Source organism: Aulostomus chinensis, chromosome 23 (assembly GCF_037954235.1).
Source record: "Aulostomus chinensis isolate RoL2024-O1b breed Wild chromosome 23, RoL_Achi_v1.0, whole genome shotgun sequence".
NCBI lineage: Eukaryota > Metazoa > Chordata > Actinopteri > Syngnathiformes > Aulostomidae > Aulostomus > Aulostomus chinensis.
In genome coordinates this window covers 20781368-20800089 of record NC_141342.1, presented here as the reverse complement: position 1 = coordinate 20800089, position 18722 = coordinate 20781368, and the positions used below count along the sequence as shown (strand labels likewise).

Sequence of the window (18722 nt, the reverse complement as noted above, 5' to 3'; positions counted from 1 at the left end):
CAAGAAGCCAAGCACCAATAGGCTTGCAGGCAGAGCAGAAGGGGCGGAGGAGAGAGCAATGGCTGGCAGCCGATTGGACGATAAAAGTGGGCTCGAATGATTCGATTCGTTTGCGTTTTTCTCTTTAATTCTAAGTTGGTATCAAACACTCAGGAAGTACTACCAAGTAGAAGTAACCGAGTAGCAGTAGTACTTTGGTAGTTAGGCTCTCTTTGAATCATCAAAGCGACTGAATCAGGCTCTCTCTGATCTCACGCTGAAGTGTCTACAAGACCTAAAACCTCCTAAATTCAGTTTGACTGCATCCACAACCGTTGCCATGGTCACCAATGGAAAACCTCACTTATCTTAAATAAAGACAAAGAGATTTTCCAACCTCCTGGTTGCTTGTCTCCCTTCTAGGATCAGACAAGAAGCCTGCAAGGATGATGGCGACTACTTGATGATGTCAGCGATCCCTTTCCTGATTGCAGCAGTAGTCGGTGATGGCGTCTGAAACACTGACTGTAATAATGTGGTTTAATCATGTCTCTCGCTTGTTGTCCTTCCAGCTTCAAGAGCAGCGCCAGAGTCCTGTGAGATAAATATAAAACGTAGCACGTAGCATAGCATGTAGCACGTAGCATAGCACGTAGCATAGCATGTAGCATGGGGAGAACATCCTTCAACAAAATCTTTTCTTTTTTTTTCACACTGATGTGGGTTTCAGACAATGAGGTCGCTGCAGCAGCTGAACAGGGGTCAGAGGTCAAAGTTGCAGAGGTCAGCAAGAGGCCAAAGGACAGAGGAAAATGAGGCCGGACATCGTTTGTACCCACACCCAGTTGTTGGAAACACAACTGGAGGTGATTCACAACAATTTTTAAAAAAGAAAAAAAAAAAGAAAAGCCATCCTGAATCAAGTCTCCAAGAAATAAAACCTACAGACGTCGGAAGAAAAACAAGCAGATCAAAAAGGAAATCAATAGAAGGCACTTGTGATTTTTATTTTATTTATTGTTTCTTGATCCAGCCTGGAACTTCTCGGTCACCTGACAGCAGACTAGACTGTTTTTATGGAGTACCGTATTTTCACTATAAGGCGCACCTTCAATGAATGGCCGGTTTTAAAACTTTTCACATATAGGGCGCATTATAAGGCGCATCGAATAGAAACTACTGCAGTGGCTGGGGATGCGTGATGCACCCACTAGATGGAGCTGTGCTAAAGGGAATGTCAATAAAACAGTCAGTCAGTCAAGCTTCACAATACGCATTCACAAGACGGTCCCGTGCGTACCGGTAGCTGCTGACTGACAGCCTGGAGTCTGAACTCTGCGTCGTAAGCGTGTCTCTTGAAAGGTGCCCTTTTGGGGTCTTTATTCACACACAAGTGGTGTGGGACTGGAATTCCCTTTTACCGTTTTTGCCGCTGTTACTTCGGCGACGCCCCCTGACTACGGTAGCCATAATTATCCAATATCGATCCATATATAAGGCGCATCGGATTATAAAGCGCACTGTCGGTTTTTTGAGAAAATTAAAGGCTTTTGGGTGCGCCTTATAGTGCGGAAATACGGTACTTGAATCTACCTCATCTTGACTTTTTTTGTTTGTAAAAGGCTGGGTGTCTTTTTACTGACATGAAAGTATTGTTACACCCCAAATCTTTTTTGTGTGTTTTTTAAGTACATAATACCTCATTAACGTGTAAACAAGCAGCTGTGGACGGTAACTGAGCAGAAACGCTCAGTTTACCCGTCGGCACCCGGCTCTCACACAGGACGAGGAAAACGTTGGTTAATAAATAACTGGGATTAATGTTTATTCATGAAAAGAGTCGCTGATGACAGAATCCATCCAGACTTGGGGGTTACAGCAGAAGCTAAATCAAAGTCTTTAAAAAAACCAAGTCAGTGCACCGATCATCTTTCAGAGATTGCATAATCAAAGGAATAATAAATAATAACTCCCAGGAAAAGTGCCATTTTACCACCACCAGGAAAAAGTAAAAGCCCCAGTTTCACCCGACACATCGAATATTTGCTCACTGGATTTGTTTCAGTCTGACGCAGGATCTGTGGCGGCGCGTGGGAGGCTGCGTGAAGCACGAGGACGGCGCAGCACGACGGACGTCGGCGGGCTCTTCATTGCACTTGGGAGGACAAGCAGACGCATAAATATTTAGAGCTATAAATATAAGTAGAACATAACATCCTGGAAACGCCCTTCATACGTAGCCGGCGTCTGTTTTCTCCCGCCTCAGGAAACAAGGCTACATATGTGCAAGACGACAACGAGGAGGACAACAGAGTTTAAATAAAGTTGTACACTGCAGAGAGCACGACCATTTCCATCTCGTGATATTCTTCTTGAAACAGGATAGCTTAAATTTACCGCTTTACTCCCGACACGCCTGACAGCGATCCCCTGAGCGTGGCCTTGAGCGTAGCTGCACTCAAATCTCTTTCAAGAACACTGCTAAAAGCTCTTACTTCCTATTTTTTGTCATGAACCAAAAAAACTAAAACAAAAAAAACAAGCTTCAGACAAATGAACGCAACAGTTTACAAACAGAAACATGCATCTGGTGACTTCTGGGTCAGGTGTGCTAACACTTCCCATCCACTGCTATTCATTGTGCTATGCTAACTTGCGGTCAGCTGCGTTGTGAGTTTCTCAGGAGGACGGCAGGTGAGCTGCTGCGCTCCTTCACAAAAAACACAAAACAAAAACAAAAATAAAACCTGTGCTTTTCACCCCAACCGCTTCACGCCGTTGACAAAACCAGGAGACAAGCTAGCAAGCATGAGGACGAGATGGTTTCGCTTCAACTGTTGGAAGGTTTTTGGTTCAACGACGTCGATGAGGCAACAAGCGCTTCCCCTGAACTCAACAGCTAAAGTCAAGCGTTCATATAAACCCCGATTCTCACATGATGACGACAATCCAGGAAGAGCCAGGAGCAGAGGAGGAATCAACAGCTTCATCTGATGCGATCGCAAGAGAGAGCGCATTTGAGGCCGACTTTAACTTCTGAATTTTGAAGAGAAAACACGCCAACTCTTGTGCCAACTGACTACCTTTTGTTCAGATAATTCAGCTTTGACATTCAACGGATCTTTGAGAGTTGCAACAACAACAACAAAAAGCTTTTTCCCCTTCACGTTTTTCTCTGAAAGATATTTCATTTGCAAAACAGGAGATTTTCTTCAAACCTGAGACGTTTGAGCTGAGCTCAGGTCTGAAAAAGAACCCCGTGCAGTGGGTTGGCTTGAGCGCTTTACAGTCGTGTCATTTGGTAGCTTTGAAATGTTGCGATAAAGTAGAGCGGTGGCAGGCGATGTCGTCGGCGACATCTCAACTCCAGAAGCTTCCAGTCATGCTTCACCCAAAATGGTGTCCTTTCCCCATCGAGGACTCGCTGTCAGGTGTCTGGAGCTCACAAAGAGTTGAATCTTTGATTTGTCCACATTGGAGCGAACAGCTAAAAACAAACTAGCATGAAAGTGGCGAGCTGGCGCCTTCAGGTGAACTCGCCAAACGAACCGACACCCAAACGACTGCCATCCAGGTGTTTGTGGGCCACTGAGAATGATGACAGCTGGACTGTCCTGATGACACGCTTGAGTTTTGTAAACGGACATTTTTGGACGGTTTAGCTGTTGTTAGCCGCCAGTCTCTGTTAGCTTCAAGCTAACTGTACGTGGCTGGCCTTTTCCGCATTCTGGAGTCACAAAGAAGTGATGCGGGAGGGAGAAACCATCTTTGTGAGCTCAAGACTCCTGCAAGTGAGTGCTGGAAAGGCACAATCAGCGTTTGGTGTGGCGTATTGCTTCAACTGCTCCTGTCATTGGTCCGCCTCCACGCCGCGTAGACCAAGTCAGGAAGCAGCCGCCTCTGAGGTCATCCATCAAATATCCCTCAAGTCAGGAATTCCCTTTAACCAAATCCCCTGATGAAAAAAATTACAATTTATCGGTTTGCTGAAAGGTATTGCACCACCAACACACCCGCTTGTACAAATACTAGATTATGTAGAAATCGCCACATGTACACAACACAAACACACACACAAAACAGGTTAAATAGAGCGAACAACACACGGCCGCGTGACTCTTAGTGGCACCAAAGTGAAAACAGCCGCCGAGTTTCAAACCCGCCTCTCAGCGGAGGCCAAAAGTACATTCAGAGACTCCACAAACCCAGCTGAGCGAGCGCCTCGGCGAGCCCTTCAAGTCCCGCCCCCGCCCCCCCGGCTCGTGTCTGATGAGGGCAGTGTGCTACATGTACTGGTGTGCATATTCTACATTCCCATCTGGGGGCTCAAAGCTAAAACTGTGGGGAGGAAGGTCCACGGGGGCGGAGATCAACCACCTCGGCGTCCGTCTGTCACGTGTCAGAACCTCCCGGCGAGCGTGCATGCCGGAGCACTACTGGAGGGCGGTGAAGACGTGCATGCTGGTGTCAGATGGGGAGGGGGGGGGTATGAATGGCCTCGTTCCACTGCCCCACATCGATAATAGAACTATGACGCACATGCTACCGACACTTAGAACAGCGAGGACGTCTCGTGTCCCCGTGAGGAGGAGGTGGGTCAGTGCGCTGCTTTGGTTTGATCCGGCGAGGATCCTGGTGCTTCAGTGGCCCGATGCACCGGCACAACAGACAAAAACACACGGCTCTCCCAGAGGAGAGCGGATGGGACAGATTACAAAGCATAAATATTAGAGATTATATAAGTATTCTCACGTAGTGTCTCCCCGTGAAGATTAAAAAAAAAGAACGCTGTCGGAGGGAGGTGTGACATCAGCGTGTCCAGAGAGACCGCCGGCCCCTTGGTCGGCACCATTCAGAAAACACGACGCACCAGTGGGTGAGGGTCACACACATGCACACCTCAGACCCGCTCTAAAGGGGCCGTCAGCAGCCCAAACACACACAGTCAGTTCCAGTGGACCCCCACCCGGGTCTGTCCCGGCAGCGTCAGGGCCTCGGTTGGCGTGTGCTGGCGTGAGCCGTGAGGGGCTGAAGCTCGGCAGGTCGGGTCACTTGGTCCCCAGCCGGCTCGCTGTCAGGTGGGTTCAAAGCTGGTGAACGATGCTGTCTGTGTGGTTGACGGACACGGAGCCGCCGTCCTGCCGCAGCCGCTGCCACTGGAAGGTTGTGCTGAGGGAACCCACCTCATCGTCCTCGGTCTCCTGCTCCTTGGCGAACTCCATGAACACCTGGAGGAGCGAGAGACACCGGCCCCCCGACACCCCGCTTCAGCGCACGATCCAAACCTCTGTGAACACCTGCCATTTTTAGGGCGCAGGTTGCTACTAGCTAGCTAGCTAGCCTGCAAGTCTTCGTTTTGTGCAACTAAGGGTTTGAAGAAGTCAGAGACGAAGAATCCTGACGGAAATAATCGACCAATGGCAGGTATTTACCTGCTGTGTTGCTACGGTAACCAGGACGAAGCACATACCTGCTCCAGGGTCGACTGGGAGAAGTTGTACTCCTCAAAGTTGAAGGATTGTTTTGCTGAAGAACAAAGAGAGCAGAGGTCAATCAATTCTTGGCCGTGTGTGTGTGTGTGTGTGTGTGTGTGTGAGAGAGAGACCAGCTCACCACTCTCTAACTGAGAGAAAGACTTGGCCAGTGATCTGACGTCCTCCATGGGGATCTTATACACCATCAGAGTAGCAAAGCTGCAGACACAATCACAGGTGCACTTCCAGTTCCTGTCTGTTGTCTTTCATTTTCAAGAAAATCGTTTTCAGGGAGGAAAACGTGGAGTTAACATGTAATAAACACTAACCTTTCATGCATTTCTTTCCTCTAATACCACACGTGTATTTGTTTTGTTTCAAAATACAACTAAATACTAAATACTAGCATCGTCGGCTGTAATTAGCTGTGAGGAAGCACAGGATGCTACTAGCAACACCAATACACGCGCCAGTGCGTCTCACCTCTCCTGACGGGAGGCGTGTGGGAAGATTCGGAGGATCTCTTTGTGCAGCAGCGCCACCTGCTGGAGCCCCGTCAGCTCCTCTCTGAGCTTCACCTCTAGGCTGTAGCCTCGGCCGTACTTCCCCTTCAGATGCTGGATGGAACCGATGCACCTGACAGAGGAAAAGGTCGTTAGAGGATCTGGGCCTCTGCAGCTGTGAGGGAACCAGAGTTGAGACCTGGAGCAAACACACACCTCAGCTGGCCAGAGACCATGATAGCAACACGGTCGCACACAGCTTCAGCCTCCTCCATGTAGTGTGTGGTGAGGACGGCACCGCGCTGATGGTTCCTGAAAGCAGCACGTATGGCCCTCCTGCACACGAGATACTGATGTCAGAGTCAAATATGACAGAGTGCAAGCGGGAACTTCTTTTAAAGGGAACAGACTACGTTCTTCCTGTCTCTCCTCTGTGCTGTGTTAGTGAGCAGAGACCCACCAGGCTGCTAGTTAGCATAGCACAATGAATGGTAGCGGATGGGAAGTGTTAGCATCAACTAGACCAGGCTGTAGATAAACCAACATCTTGAGCCTGGTTCAGCGGATGCTAACACTTCCCACCCGCTACCATGGCGCGTGGTGTTTGGTCTCAAGCTCGACTAAAACAAAGCGGCTCCCGCTGTCAGGTGAATGTGATCTCACCACATGCGCTGCTTTGACTTGGGGTCCATCCCTGACGACGGCTCGTCCAGCAAGACGATCTGAGGGTTCCCGATCATACTCAGGGCAAAACACAGCTGAGAACAACAACAGGGTTCTCAAACACAGGAAAATGAGACGCGTCTGTGAAGCCGCTGACTCGCGGTGTGATGTGTTCTCACCTTCCTCTTGATTCCGGCCGACAGGCTCTTGGCTTGTTTGTTCAGGTACTCCTTCAGCTCCAGCGCGTCCACCACACTGACGACACACAGCAGCTGTTAGGTTTGCCCTCATCGGGAAGTCACGGTAGAAACAGCCCAGATAATCCTGGTAACGCCTCCACCGCGAGGAACATGTCGCAGTTACAGAGGTGGTAAACCACTAACCTGACCATCACAAACTGTGAGTGGATATTTCACTCTAGTATCTTAGTTCAAAAAAAAAAAACTTCACCCAAAACCTGTTTTTTCCATTTCACGTATTTGCTAAAAAGAGCCTTGAGCTGACTGAGATGTTCTCTCCCTCCTGCGTCACTTTTGTTGTGACTCCTGAATGCTGGAAGATCCAGCCACGTATATTTAGCTTGACGCTAATGGAGGCTGACGGCTAACAACAGACAACTGTGTGTTTACAAACTCTCCAGGTCGCCGTCTGGTATAATCCAGGTCTTCTTAATCCAGATGGACGTTTTTATGAGGTTCTTGCGTTTATATCAGACATCTTGCTACCTGACTCGACCAAACCAAAGTAAAACCTGCAAGATTCACTTTTGGGCATGAACAGAGGAGGAGCTGGACACACCGTTTGATGATACCGGGGACGTCGTGTCCTCTCAGGCCCTTGATGGCGGCGTAGATTTCCAAGTGTTCCTGCAGAGTGATCCTGGGCCACAGAGGGTTCACCTGCGGACAGTAGCCCACGTGCTCCAGTGGGGAGTCGACCGAACGGAACTCTGTGCTATAATCTCCCATCAGCACCTGAGGGAAGGCAAACCAATCACCTGTGAGCGCCTCTGTCTCTCAGGGACAAAAAGCAAAAGGTTCAGTTTTCTTAAAGTGTACCTGGCCGGCTGTGGGGTCGGTGTCACCTGACAGCATGTGCATGACGGTGCTCTTTCCTGATCCGTTAGGGCCCAACAGTCCAAGGACCTCACCTGAAGAGACATTTGTTGGACATTGAGTCAAACGTTCCAGCCACAGTCCTGCTGTTTCATGGATTACGAGGACATGAACAGGCGTACCTTTGCGAACGCAGAAGGAGATGTTCTTTGTGGCCACTTTCCTGCTCTTGTTGAGAGAGAAACCTTCTCGCCTGCCTTTGTACTTCTTCATCAGGTTACTCACCACCACCACGGGTTTCTAGAAGGACGTGACACGGTGGAGACATGCCGGCATTTCAGTTTTTACTCTGTTTCAAACTGTAAAAATAAGTTTGAATAAAAACAATTCCAGTCCCTCCAACTGCTCCATTAATCGGCGATTCATCAACTTGTTTCTGCATCAAGCTTTGAATTCCTTTTGAGTTTTTTTTTTAAATCAAATTTTGTAAAAAACAAACAAACAAAAAAAGTTACATGTCGTGTGGACAGGTTATTTCACTTCCCTCACCTCCTCACAGGACTGGCAGGTTAGAGCCTCCTTCACTCTGGCTTTCTCCATCTGCACGTCCTCGTCCTCGTTCAGTCCCTCCTCAAGGTTCCTCTCTGCTTTGGGTTTGGACTTGGATGAGATCCTGTGGCAGTGAACGTTTTTGAAACAAGTCAAACCGCATGTTCACGTGCACGCTGGTATTTCATTTATTCCGTAAGTCACCGAGTTCGACGAGTCACGAAAACAAAGACTTCCTCTAATCTGCATTGTGAATCACCTGCAGAACTGATCGTTCTTCATGGCCCTCCCTCCGTCATGGATCTCCAGCCAGCGAAGCAGAAAGAGCAGCAGGATGCACTGGAGATACGGCTGAAACACGGACGGCACGTTGAACATCTGAACACACCTCGCGTTACAACTCTGTCACCGCATGAGTCTCACTGATACGTACAGCAACAACGGCTATGAGCAGGTTGTTCCACAGGAAGTTCTCTTCGTAGAGAGAAGGGAGGAAGGTCGCCTGGAAACACGGAAAGACGATGAGTCCTCAGCGGGAGAATCAGAACAGTAGTTGAAGACAGAAGGGCTGAGACGGCTTCTACCTTGGTGATGCAGTTGAGGCAGCCCATGAGAGGGTAGAGAGGGTTGAAGAAACACAAGGCGTTGTGCAGCGTTCGGGTCAGACCTGGGGTGTCATTGACGAACGATAGCTGGACCAGCGAGGCCGACACCACACACACCTGTGGGACGAGTCCTTCATTAGCTCTCGCTAACATTGAGGTCTTTGCCAGTGCCGTCAAGACTCACCATCATGGAGATAACAGAGAAAAAATCCCTGTTGCTCTGGACTCGGGCGAAGCCAAAAGAGAACACGTAGGTGAAGAGGATCATGGCCGGAGCGAAGCCAACGGTGCACAGGACCTACGAGACACCGGAGGACACTGTTGCTATGGAGATGCAGGGATTTAGTTGTTGCTATGGAGATGCAGGGATTTAGTTGATTAAATATGAAGTTTGGGAAAGTTCAGGACTTCTGCGTCCTGGCCACCTTCATGGTGAGTCACAGGAGACGAAGGAAAAGCCACATTCCCCATCTCACCTGTTCAAGGTGTAACATCGAGGAGGTTTACACGCCTCCGGGATGCTTGCCTGGTACAGTGACCTTTGACCACCTAAACATTTTCAGTTTATTTCATACAAGTTTGTGTCAAGTGTGGGGAAACTCCCTGGAGGGGTTCCAGAGACATTGCATCAAAAGGAATGAGACAGACGAACCCGAACTGTCACGGCGTCAGTCTACAGATGTGTGGGTGCATGAGTCAGAGGTACGGACCACAGCCATGAGGTTACTGGAGGTCAGCAGGTTCCCAGTGTGGAAGGAGAAGAGGATGATGGTCATGCAGGACAGGATGAGGTAGTAGAAGGGGATGTCCACAGCCGCCTGGCCGCACCAGTAGGCCGACGGCACCAGGCCAGAAATACGCAGCGTGGAACGACACTTGATCTGAAAAGAGAAAACAGAGGAGCCGATGGATCAAAGAGCCTCGCGCTGAACATCAGACCAGTGTGAACGTTTTCACACCAGCTTCAATCCCACGAACAGCAACAGCACGCCTCACCCGTATTTCAAATTACACTGATTTACTCTATTAAATCTCCTCCTCTTCATTAAGTCTAGTTAACAGCTCCAGTGTAGAGCTGTGCGAGTCCATACCTCCCCTCATCTGGACGGATGAAAGGAAGTGATTACCTCTCTGTCTCGAGTGTGGTCCATTGCGAAGTAGGCCGGCATTCCAGCGGCCAGCATTCCCAGAATGATGGCTTCTATGTAGACCAGAGCGTACGACGTGGCGTCTGGGATTTGCTGGGGGATCGAGACATTCATTCTCTTGAAAAGTAACGTAGAGAAAGGAATCGTGTTCAGCTTCTAACCGAATTACTCACATAATCAAAGGGTTTGGTCCACGTTCGGATCTGACTGGTGCCGTTCAGACCTCTCAGAATAGCGTTGCTCAGGATGTTTACAGCCATGGGCAGCGAGTGGACCGTGGTGCTGTTGAAGGCAACGCTGTACCTGAAACCCTGGACACACACAAAATAAAAAGCTCTCAGGAGCGGAGGTGAAGCAGCAGCTCCCCTCAATCCCCCAAGGCCTGGCAACTACAATTACATTCATCATTAAAGTGACCTTGCTGGATCCGGTTACGTTGATGGCGGCGCTGTGGGGGGCCGCTGCCATGTAGTCGCTCTGCTTCATCAGTTCCACTTTAATATCCTGAGACTCCAGGTTGTGGATGAAATCAGAAATATCCGAACCTGCAGGCAGAGGAGCACCACGCTTGAGTTGCAGCAGACTACAGTTCAAATGGAGATTGGAGAGGGATCACCTTGGTTTCCCTCCATGAACGTGATTTCCTGAAACGTAAGTTCAGTTGAACAAAAGTATTATGAAACTTTAACCAAGGCCAGATAATCTTCAGAAACGAACACCAGTGTAGAAGCTAAAGTTATGCTACAAACTAATAAGACAGAAAACCCATGACTTCACATGGCGTTTATAATCTGTGTTCACTCTGAATATTGGGTGACGTTTTTGCTTAAAATGTCTTCCTTCCTTCTTCTTCTTTTTTTTTTTTTTTAAACGAAGCTAAAGCACAAGTATAAGCTCCTTTAATCCAAGGTGTCAGCAGCACAGTTTCCTCCCTGCAAGTCACAAATTAACATTTCTGGTGGGCTCACCTGAGGAGTTTTGAACAAGGAGACTGGTGGCGTATCTCTGCGGCGACTGGTTTCTTCCGAGGAGGTAGATGGGCAGGAACTGACGGTCTGGTGAATGAATCTGAATATTTCCTGTAGCCAGAGACAGAACGAGGACGGCGGCGACGAACACCAGGAACAAGGCCAGACTGCAGGGCGAAGCAGGAATGACCTTGACGCGAGCATGTTATGAGGCTCATCTGTGTGTCACCTGTTCTTTTTCCACCCTGAACACTCACGTATAAACGAAGGCCTTCCTCTCCCTCAGCATGTTGAGCATGTGCAGCCAGGCCACAGCGCTGAACTGCTGTCGCCACAGGGCGTGACCCGAAACCACGTCTGACTTGGTGTCTGAGAACGTCAGCAGCCGCTGGTCAGTGTCGTCCACAGAGGCGCTGTCGCCTTCATCCTCGGCCTGCTCCCGGTTAAACACGCTGTAGTCTGGAGACACCGAACCCTCAATTAACCTGATAAAAACGTAGCAACACTCACCACTGCTTTGAGAACGCACTCACCAGTTTGGTCTACTTCAGCCTCCGCCTCCAAACGAAGAAAAACGTCCTCCAGGGTTGTCATGGAAACCCCATAGTTGATGATTCCCAGATCAGGTTGGGAGTCGAGCTCTGAGAACAAGCCTGCAGAAAGACGGTAATCGATATCTGACGCTGATCAGCTGCTGCCACCAGCGTCAGACTAGACAATCGTTCCGTCTCCAAGTGGGTCCGAGTGCCATAAGCTGTCCCGGTCACGACCCAAACCGAACTGAACTCATCAAACTTGGTGCCAGTTCATTTGCCGTCAGGAAGGAGGGTCGGTCATACAACTTGGGACTGATGATACAGTCAATTGATACCAGACAAATTTAACTGGTATCAACAGCAGCTAACGCGGTGACACGCCGCATTTCTCTCGAGCGCGAATGATTTTTATCAGGTAACTTAAAGAGGCTTTGATGAGCTTTCAACTACAAACATTAAATCTTGCTGAATCTTTCAGGTGCCGCTGCTTGTTGACTGCTTGGATGGGGGAATGAACCCTCGCATGAGGAGAAAGGTCAATGTTACCACACACAACCAGGCAGTTTGTCCAAATGTATCCACTACAACAACAAGCACGGATTCGTTTACGAGCAAGCATCTTAAATTGGTTCTCCGCTTTCTGGGATTTCAGCTGTAAATGAAGGGACTGAATGTGTTATGTCCAAGACAGATTGGCATCCGACCTGGAAATGTGTCCATGCTCTCAAAAGGCAGCGTAAACGTCAACTCAGCCTCATGCTGCCGGGTCAACTTTGCCTTGGGAACGTGCTGCTTGACCAAAGACGAGACCGCTTCAGCATCACAACCCTCACTGATAGACATTCTGTGAGAAGGAAAAAATAATAATTATGAGTGTGTTTAAGTAAACATGGGGGGGGGGGGGGGGCAGGTAGAATCTACTTGCCGGAGATGGTATCCAACGCCACACTTGATCTTGAGATACATGGAGGAGCCGACACATTTCAACTGGCCCTGAGAGATGACGGCTTTGCGATCTGGAGACAACAGACAACCAACACAACAGATTCTGTACGGATGGACGAACTGGAAAACGCCAGGAAAATATTAAGGCAACATGTAAAAATGATCCGTTTCCCCTTCTATGCTGGAACAGCATCTGTGTCCAGGGCCGTTTTTATGTTATGTGAGTCCATACCGGCGAGGATGTCGGCCTCGTCCATGTAGTGCGTGCTGAGGACCGTGACTCTGCCGGCTCGCCGGCTCTGCAGCAGCGACCAGACCTGGTGTCTGGAGCAGGGGTCCATGCCGGCTGTGGGCTCATCCAAGAGCAGGATCTGACACAAACACACACTCTGACCGTTGGCAGCTGCTTCAAAATCTTCCAGACTCAAAATATCCACATGGACAAATGAGCTTTTGGAGGTGTGGGTACCTTGGGGTCTCCTAGGATGGCGATGCCCACTGACAGCTTCCTCTTCTGGCCTCCACTCAGGTTCTTGGCCTGAGCAGTCATGATCTTCTCCAAGTCCAGATCCTTCAGCACTTTGGTGACCTGTTAGATAAGAACAACATCTGCGTGGATGACCAGCACAACGCCTGTCAGCTTTATTACTGCTGTAACTGAGTGTCATCCTGTTTGCAGATGATACTGCCATTTATCTGATAAATCAGTGCACCACCATCTTGAAAATGCTTTACATTTTGGAAAAAATTAGATCGAGGACACCCAAACTCAACTAAAACACACTAGAGACCACTAAAACCTAGGAGGGAACCCTGTTCCATGACACCTGGCGTTATCGAGGACCTTACCTCAGCATCGATGTCTGCCGGTAGGATCCCCTTGATAGCAGCAAATATCCTCAGGTGCTCCTCCACGGTGAGCACATCAAAGATGATGTTGAACTGGGGGCAAATTCCCACCAGCTGCTTCATCTCAGCCCCCTCAGCAATCTCAGCAACGGGGGAGCCATAAATGGAGGCCGATCCCTGGGTGGGTGGGCAGATACCACAGAGGATGTTCATGAGGGTGGACTTTCCAGCGCCGCTGTGGCCAAGCAGAGCAGTGATCTGGCCCTCGTAAATGTCAAACGTCAAACCTAGAGAGAAGAGGAACATCACTACATCTCCATTTTGTGCATCACTACACCTCACTTGACGCATTCTGGCAAAGCTCACAACAACAAATTACAGCGTGTGTTGCTGATGACTCACCTCTCAGAGCCTCCACCACGTTGTCCTTCTCTTTGTACACCTTGCGGATGTTGTTGATGCTGCCAGAGTGGGCGAAGGTCAGTGATGAAGACAAGAACAAGAAGAGATGAGAGGCCATGTCAGAGGGGGGAGCAGCTTTCAGGGAACACACTGGTTCTCTTCTATGTGAAACACTATGATGTGCGGTATGGTATTGATCACCCAACATGACAAGATAGTGGTTCAGCCTTTTACCGGATGGCCTCCTTCCCTCTGAACTCAGGTGAAACAGGCTCGATGGACTCGTCCCCACCAGGAGTGCCGTTCACCTCAGCGTCGTACACAGAGCTCACTTCAACATAGCGCTTCCTTCGTTTGGACCAATAGGACGGCTTCAGGAAGTATAACAAGGACCTCCTCATTCCAAACTCACCTGCATGTCAGACCAAACAAACCAGAGTCACACTAATGTGATCCTACGACTACAGTACCTCAGTGGCTAAGAGATTCTCGATAATCTGTATGTGCACCCACCTGGCAGCACCTGGTCCAGGTAGATGGCCAACAGAAGGTAGAGGATGCAGTCCACCACCAGCATGAGCAGGGGCACGTAGAGCGGATGAGGACCATTGGCCAGAGAGGAAAACAAAGCTCCATCTCCCTGGGCCTCCAGGTAAACCACCTGACACACACACACACACACACACACACACACACACACACACACACACACACACACACACACAGGCTTGTGTAGCTTGACCTCTCGCGGATGTACCAAAATCATGGTTTACCCTCCACCTTGACGCAGGGCGGTATGGTGTCCTACCTGTGCAATCCCGATGGAGAAGGCGCTGGGGGAGAGCAGGCAGAGGAGCCAGACCAGCGGCTGGGGGAAGTCCTTCATCAGCACCGTGAACAGAGACAGGCAGCCGAACACCACCGTCAACATGGAGCCCACCGTGCTGGCAAACTTTGGCTTCTTAAACAACGGAGTCAGCATGAAGGAGAAAAAGATCTGACGACCAACAGTGAGAGAAGGATCGCATCAGCACAGCTGACTCATCCACCGACCGACGGAACTGTTCTTCTGCCTTCAGCACCAAACCAGCAGCCAGAAACAAGAACGCGAATTTCCTTTTTTTTTTAATGACCTTGCTGTGGTTCACTTAAAAGTAGCTTGACAATTATGAGGAAACACAACTGATGAGACTTGGATGTTGCCTACAAAAATCTGATGGGTTCATCCCAGAGTCTCCGGCACAGAGGCTCACAAACCCGGGCTGACGCTGCCGGAGCAGCCCGCCAACCTGCATGATGCCAGAGGAAAGCACACATTTCATGTGTTTCAACCAAGTTCTACTCACAGACGATATCCCGTAGAGGAAGATGAGGAAGAAGATGACAAAGAAGTCGCTATTGGGGAACAGTGCCGTGTACGTGGCGATGATGGCCATCAGGATGGACATGGTGGTCACCAGACCAGCGTACAGGAGGCCCCACGACAACCTGTCACACACAACGCCATTCAGCTCACTTACAGTTTCAACAACAGCACATTTTTACTACCATAAATTCTCTGCTGAGACATTAAAAATTAAATTTGTATAAGTTAATAAATAATAAATGAATAAACGCAGAGCTCCTCTTCCTCACCAGAAGGCGGTGTCATAGAGTCCCATCATGGTCATGGTGTCTTTGAGTCGATGTTCCTTCTCAGCCGCCACGTTGACGATGAGGAAGGTGACGAAGGGCGTGAAAGCCAGAACCAGGTAGATGGAGATGAGCGCGTGAGGGAATTTCTGCACCTCCACGGAGCCCGGCTGGCCCATCATGACCACCTTCAGGTCCATCTCGCTCCAAACGGAGCGCTTCGTCTGCATCTGCGCACGACGGACAGCAGCACATCAGAGAGACGCCCCAGCAAAGAGTCGCCACTCGCCCGTTAGTTTGATCGATATTTGGACCAAAGGAATGTTGGAACCTGTGAAAATCTATCATAGTGGTCAGTTCAATCAGTGGTTCTGGCCACACGACTGACTTCAGTTGGTGGTTTCATCTGACCAAAGGTCTGAACAACACAAATATTCAAATGTTTAGCAGGAAATTCAAACCCCACCGTCCTCATCAATATCTGCTGAGTGTCTTTTACATATCACATCAATGGATAACCCACTCATACCCAACAGCACCTGATAAAAACCTTGGACATTTATGTACATAAACTCTTAAATCCTAAAAAAAAAAAAAAAAACCTCAAAGAAAATCTCTTTAAATCAGATGTTTTTACTTGTTTCTATTCCTAAAAAAAAGAAAGCAAAATGGCAAGTTTCAAGTTGATGCAACACCGTAAACGTAAAATTCAGTGACTTCGGGATCCAACTCATTTGTCAGGGGCCAAAATCGTACTGAGGACGTTTCATTGCAATTATTAAACATTACATATTGCAATCCTTTTCGTCAGACCAGCTGGTAACCTCAGATGACCCTGTGCTGACCTCTGGTGCAGCTCACCTGAATGATGGCGGCATCTATCAGAGACTGCAGGCGGATGAAGCCGGAGTACCAGTAATTAGCTGCTCTGCAGTTGACGGAGCTGGTGAAGCAGTTGGCTGAAGGAGACCAAGAACAAGCGCGACAACATGAAGCCACAGCTGGACAACCCTTCTACTGAGGCTAGAGATGCCAGTGCCACTACCAAGGCGCTAGGCTAGTCGAGGAAAACACACCGGGCCATTCCCGGACCACTAATATGACCAACTGTGGTTACGGATCGTCAGACTTTACCGATAGATTCAGTGTAATCACTGGGGAGGGGAAGCTGGTTGTACGGGAAGCGGAGTCTGTACGACGTGGCAGAGCTGTCCAGGAACACAACGCCGACGTAGCTGGAGGGCTCATACAGGCTGGCGTTCTCCAGGTCCTCCTCGCTGGCAAACATCTCCAGGTGATCCTGAATGTCTGAAGGCACAAGGAGGAGAATTCAGGTGTCAGAGACCAAGAACGTGAGCTGCACCAGAGCCTTCTGGTTTCCTTCGGCTGTCCAGGTAAAGTCCTCGTCAGCAGGAAGTCCTGCTCCTCCAGGGAAGCAGCACAACCATGACTAGAAGCAGTGGAACGCACAGCCTAAACCACCATCACAAAAAAGATGATTTGGTCCTCAGGCACTCACGCATCTCCTGGGCCACCTCCTCCATGATGTGGTTGGTGATGTTGGTGATGGGCGTGAAGCCCAGGCCCTTCAAGTTGTGGTCGTCCCGCTCCAGCTCCATTGTGCTGATGCCGCCATAGTAAACATGCGGGTTGAGGGTGCTGATGAGGATCAGGAGGCCCAGCAGCAGCAGAGGGAGGATCAACTCCTGCGCAGGCAAACACACACACACACACACACACACACACACACACACACACACACACGGAGTAAAGCTGCTCAGGAGGCAAATGCAAACCCCGAACTTCCCCAGCGGCGGCCACAGGTCCCTCTCAAGAGAAAAGGTGACACAGACGCATTAATAATGCATCCGTGCGACTTCACGGCAAATTAAAAATGCATGGCCTAACAAAGAGGACATGGAGAGGAGGAATGTTGCATCCTTACTGTCTTTTTTTATTCCAAAAAGTAACTTCATAGCGCAGAGAACCAAAAACATTGAAACAATGCAGACGCTGACACAGTCAGAAGCTAGGAATTACACCTCCCGCCAGCACCGGGAGCAGCCGAGCTCTCCGCACCTGTAGACTCTGTTGCTTGGTTCTCCATTTGATGAGCAGGTTCTTGTACAGGAGGCTTCTCGTTTGCTGCCAGACTCCAGCATCTCTTCTGTATGCAGGCTGCATACTTGCAGCATCCCTCATCTGGATAACGTACGGACGGGAGGTCCTCTCCTGAATGCTGGCCTCAGCTAGAAGAACCAGAATGGAATTATGATGGGATTAAAAGTGGCTGGTCCATGGAGGACTACAATCTGCTGCTGGCTCATAGCGCTGAGCAAAGGTCTGGACGGATACCAGACGCAGCGATCAAAAACCTGTGACAGGCACATGTGATGGGGGGTTCAGGTTAACAACAAACCTTCTTGTCCAAAATGATGAGACTGAAAATAAAATTCACAGGGATTCTAATCATTACAGTCCCTTCAAGCACCTGTTTCTGGTTTATGTTCCGCAAAATAAATAAATAAAATAGATAACCAGCAGGTTTCCTTCAACCCAGCAGCAGCACGGTCCATCCTTCCAGGAGTCAACCCGCTGACTCCAGGAACAAAGGTTCTGCTCAGTTGCTTCTTGAAGCTAAATGTTCAGTTTATGGGCTTCGACACACGTTCCACCCTCCACCTAACAGCCAGCCTGCTGAGCCTCACGTCCACATGCGCCTCTCACGACCTATGAAATATGATTTTCATCAACTTGCTCTCAAGGTAATATCGCCATATCGAGCCAGGCGGTACAAGATACCGATTTTAAAAATAAGATGGAGTGATTCCACCCTACGTCCTGCAGTCAGTGCTGCTGTCTGCACCTCAAACCTTCACACCGACTTTCATCTCTGGCACGCCTCAAAGAAATTTAAAAAATCACAAATCATTTAAGTATGTGAGAGTAACCGGAGGTTTAATCCCAGCTGAGGTTAAACAGCTGACGTTGCCCTGAGACGAGCCGGAGCAGACGGCTGGATTCACCTTCCTGCCCGCCAGCGGTTTGACTGTTCGATGCAAAACAAACACACACACGCACACACAAAACCCAAAGTTAGTTTACATGAATATCACGCGTTGCTGGCCGCATGTTTTCTGACAGCAGGTTCGATTTCCCCTGCGCTAGCGCCAGTGTGTACGCACCTGCAGCAAGCTAACAAGCTACCGCACCTCGCGATCTCCGGGGGGAAACCGCGGGCACACGGCGATCCTTTGACATACTCACGTATGAAATACATCAAGGCATATCCTTCCGCAGACGGCGCTTCAACGGCCTTCCATTCCAACGCTTATTTTCTAATAACACCCCCCTCCTCGGATACGGGCTCCTTGCTGCTCCCTCCCGTCGCTACTTCCGCCTATCAGAGCGCAG

General features: G+C 49.4%; 1 protein-coding gene across 3 annotated transcripts; it reads right to left on the bottom strand.

The window, feature by feature from the left end:
- Positions 1–311: 311 nt before the first annotated feature.
- Positions 312–18721, bottom strand: abca5 (ATP-binding cassette, sub-family A (ABC1), member 5). Of its 3 annotated transcripts, none has more exons than XM_086196050.1 (40): positions 18494–18528; positions 17388–17557; positions 16828–17014; positions 16443–16616; positions 16170–16267; positions 15312–15538; positions 15023–15164; positions 14485–14673; positions 14190–14337; positions 13911–14088; positions 13677–13735; positions 13275–13561; positions 12895–13014; positions 12658–12796; positions 12406–12496; positions 12185–12324; positions 11478–11597; positions 11202–11403; positions 10945–11111; positions 10394–10521; positions 10150–10287; positions 9956–10069; positions 9539–9709; positions 9013–9126; positions 8808–8945; positions 8657–8725; positions 8483–8574; positions 8224–8347; positions 7857–7974; positions 7678–7769; positions 7418–7593; positions 6799–6874; positions 6620–6714; positions 6173–6292; positions 5937–6089; positions 5593–5672; positions 5450–5505; positions 5163–5207; positions 2031–2134; positions 312–573 (listed from the first exon to the last, which is right to left on the bottom strand). In XM_086196050.1, exons 2-40 carry the CDS (start codon positions 17508–17510, stop codon positions 405–407), a joined length of 5163 nt encoding a protein of 1720 aa, XP_086052176.1. In that variant the 5' UTR covers positions 17511–17557; positions 18494–18528; the 3' UTR covers positions 312–404. The 3 variants fall into 3 exon arrangements, with proteins under 3 accessions (XP_086052176.1, XP_086052175.1, XP_086052177.1); XM_086196049.1 differs by lacking the exon at positions 18494–18528 and adding an exon at positions 18576–18721 and having other exon boundaries at positions 313–573; XM_086196051.1 differs by lacking the exons at positions 312–573; positions 18494–18528 and adding an exon at positions 18576–18721 and having other exon boundaries at positions 644–5207.
- Between the last annotated feature and the right edge of the window lies 1 nt (position 18722).

Bases quoted from the DNA above. Each gene is read 5' to 3' on its own strand.
- abca5 (XM_086196049.1), bottom strand. The intron at 8,575-8,656 runs GTACGTATCAGT...TCCGTGTTTCAG, and splicing joins TGCTCATAGCCGTTGTTGCT to CCGTATCTCCAGTGCATCCT. The intron at 6,715-6,798 runs GTGAGAACACAT...TGTTGTTCTCAG, and splicing joins CGGCCGGAATCAAGAGGAAG to CTGTGTTTTGCCCTGAGTAT.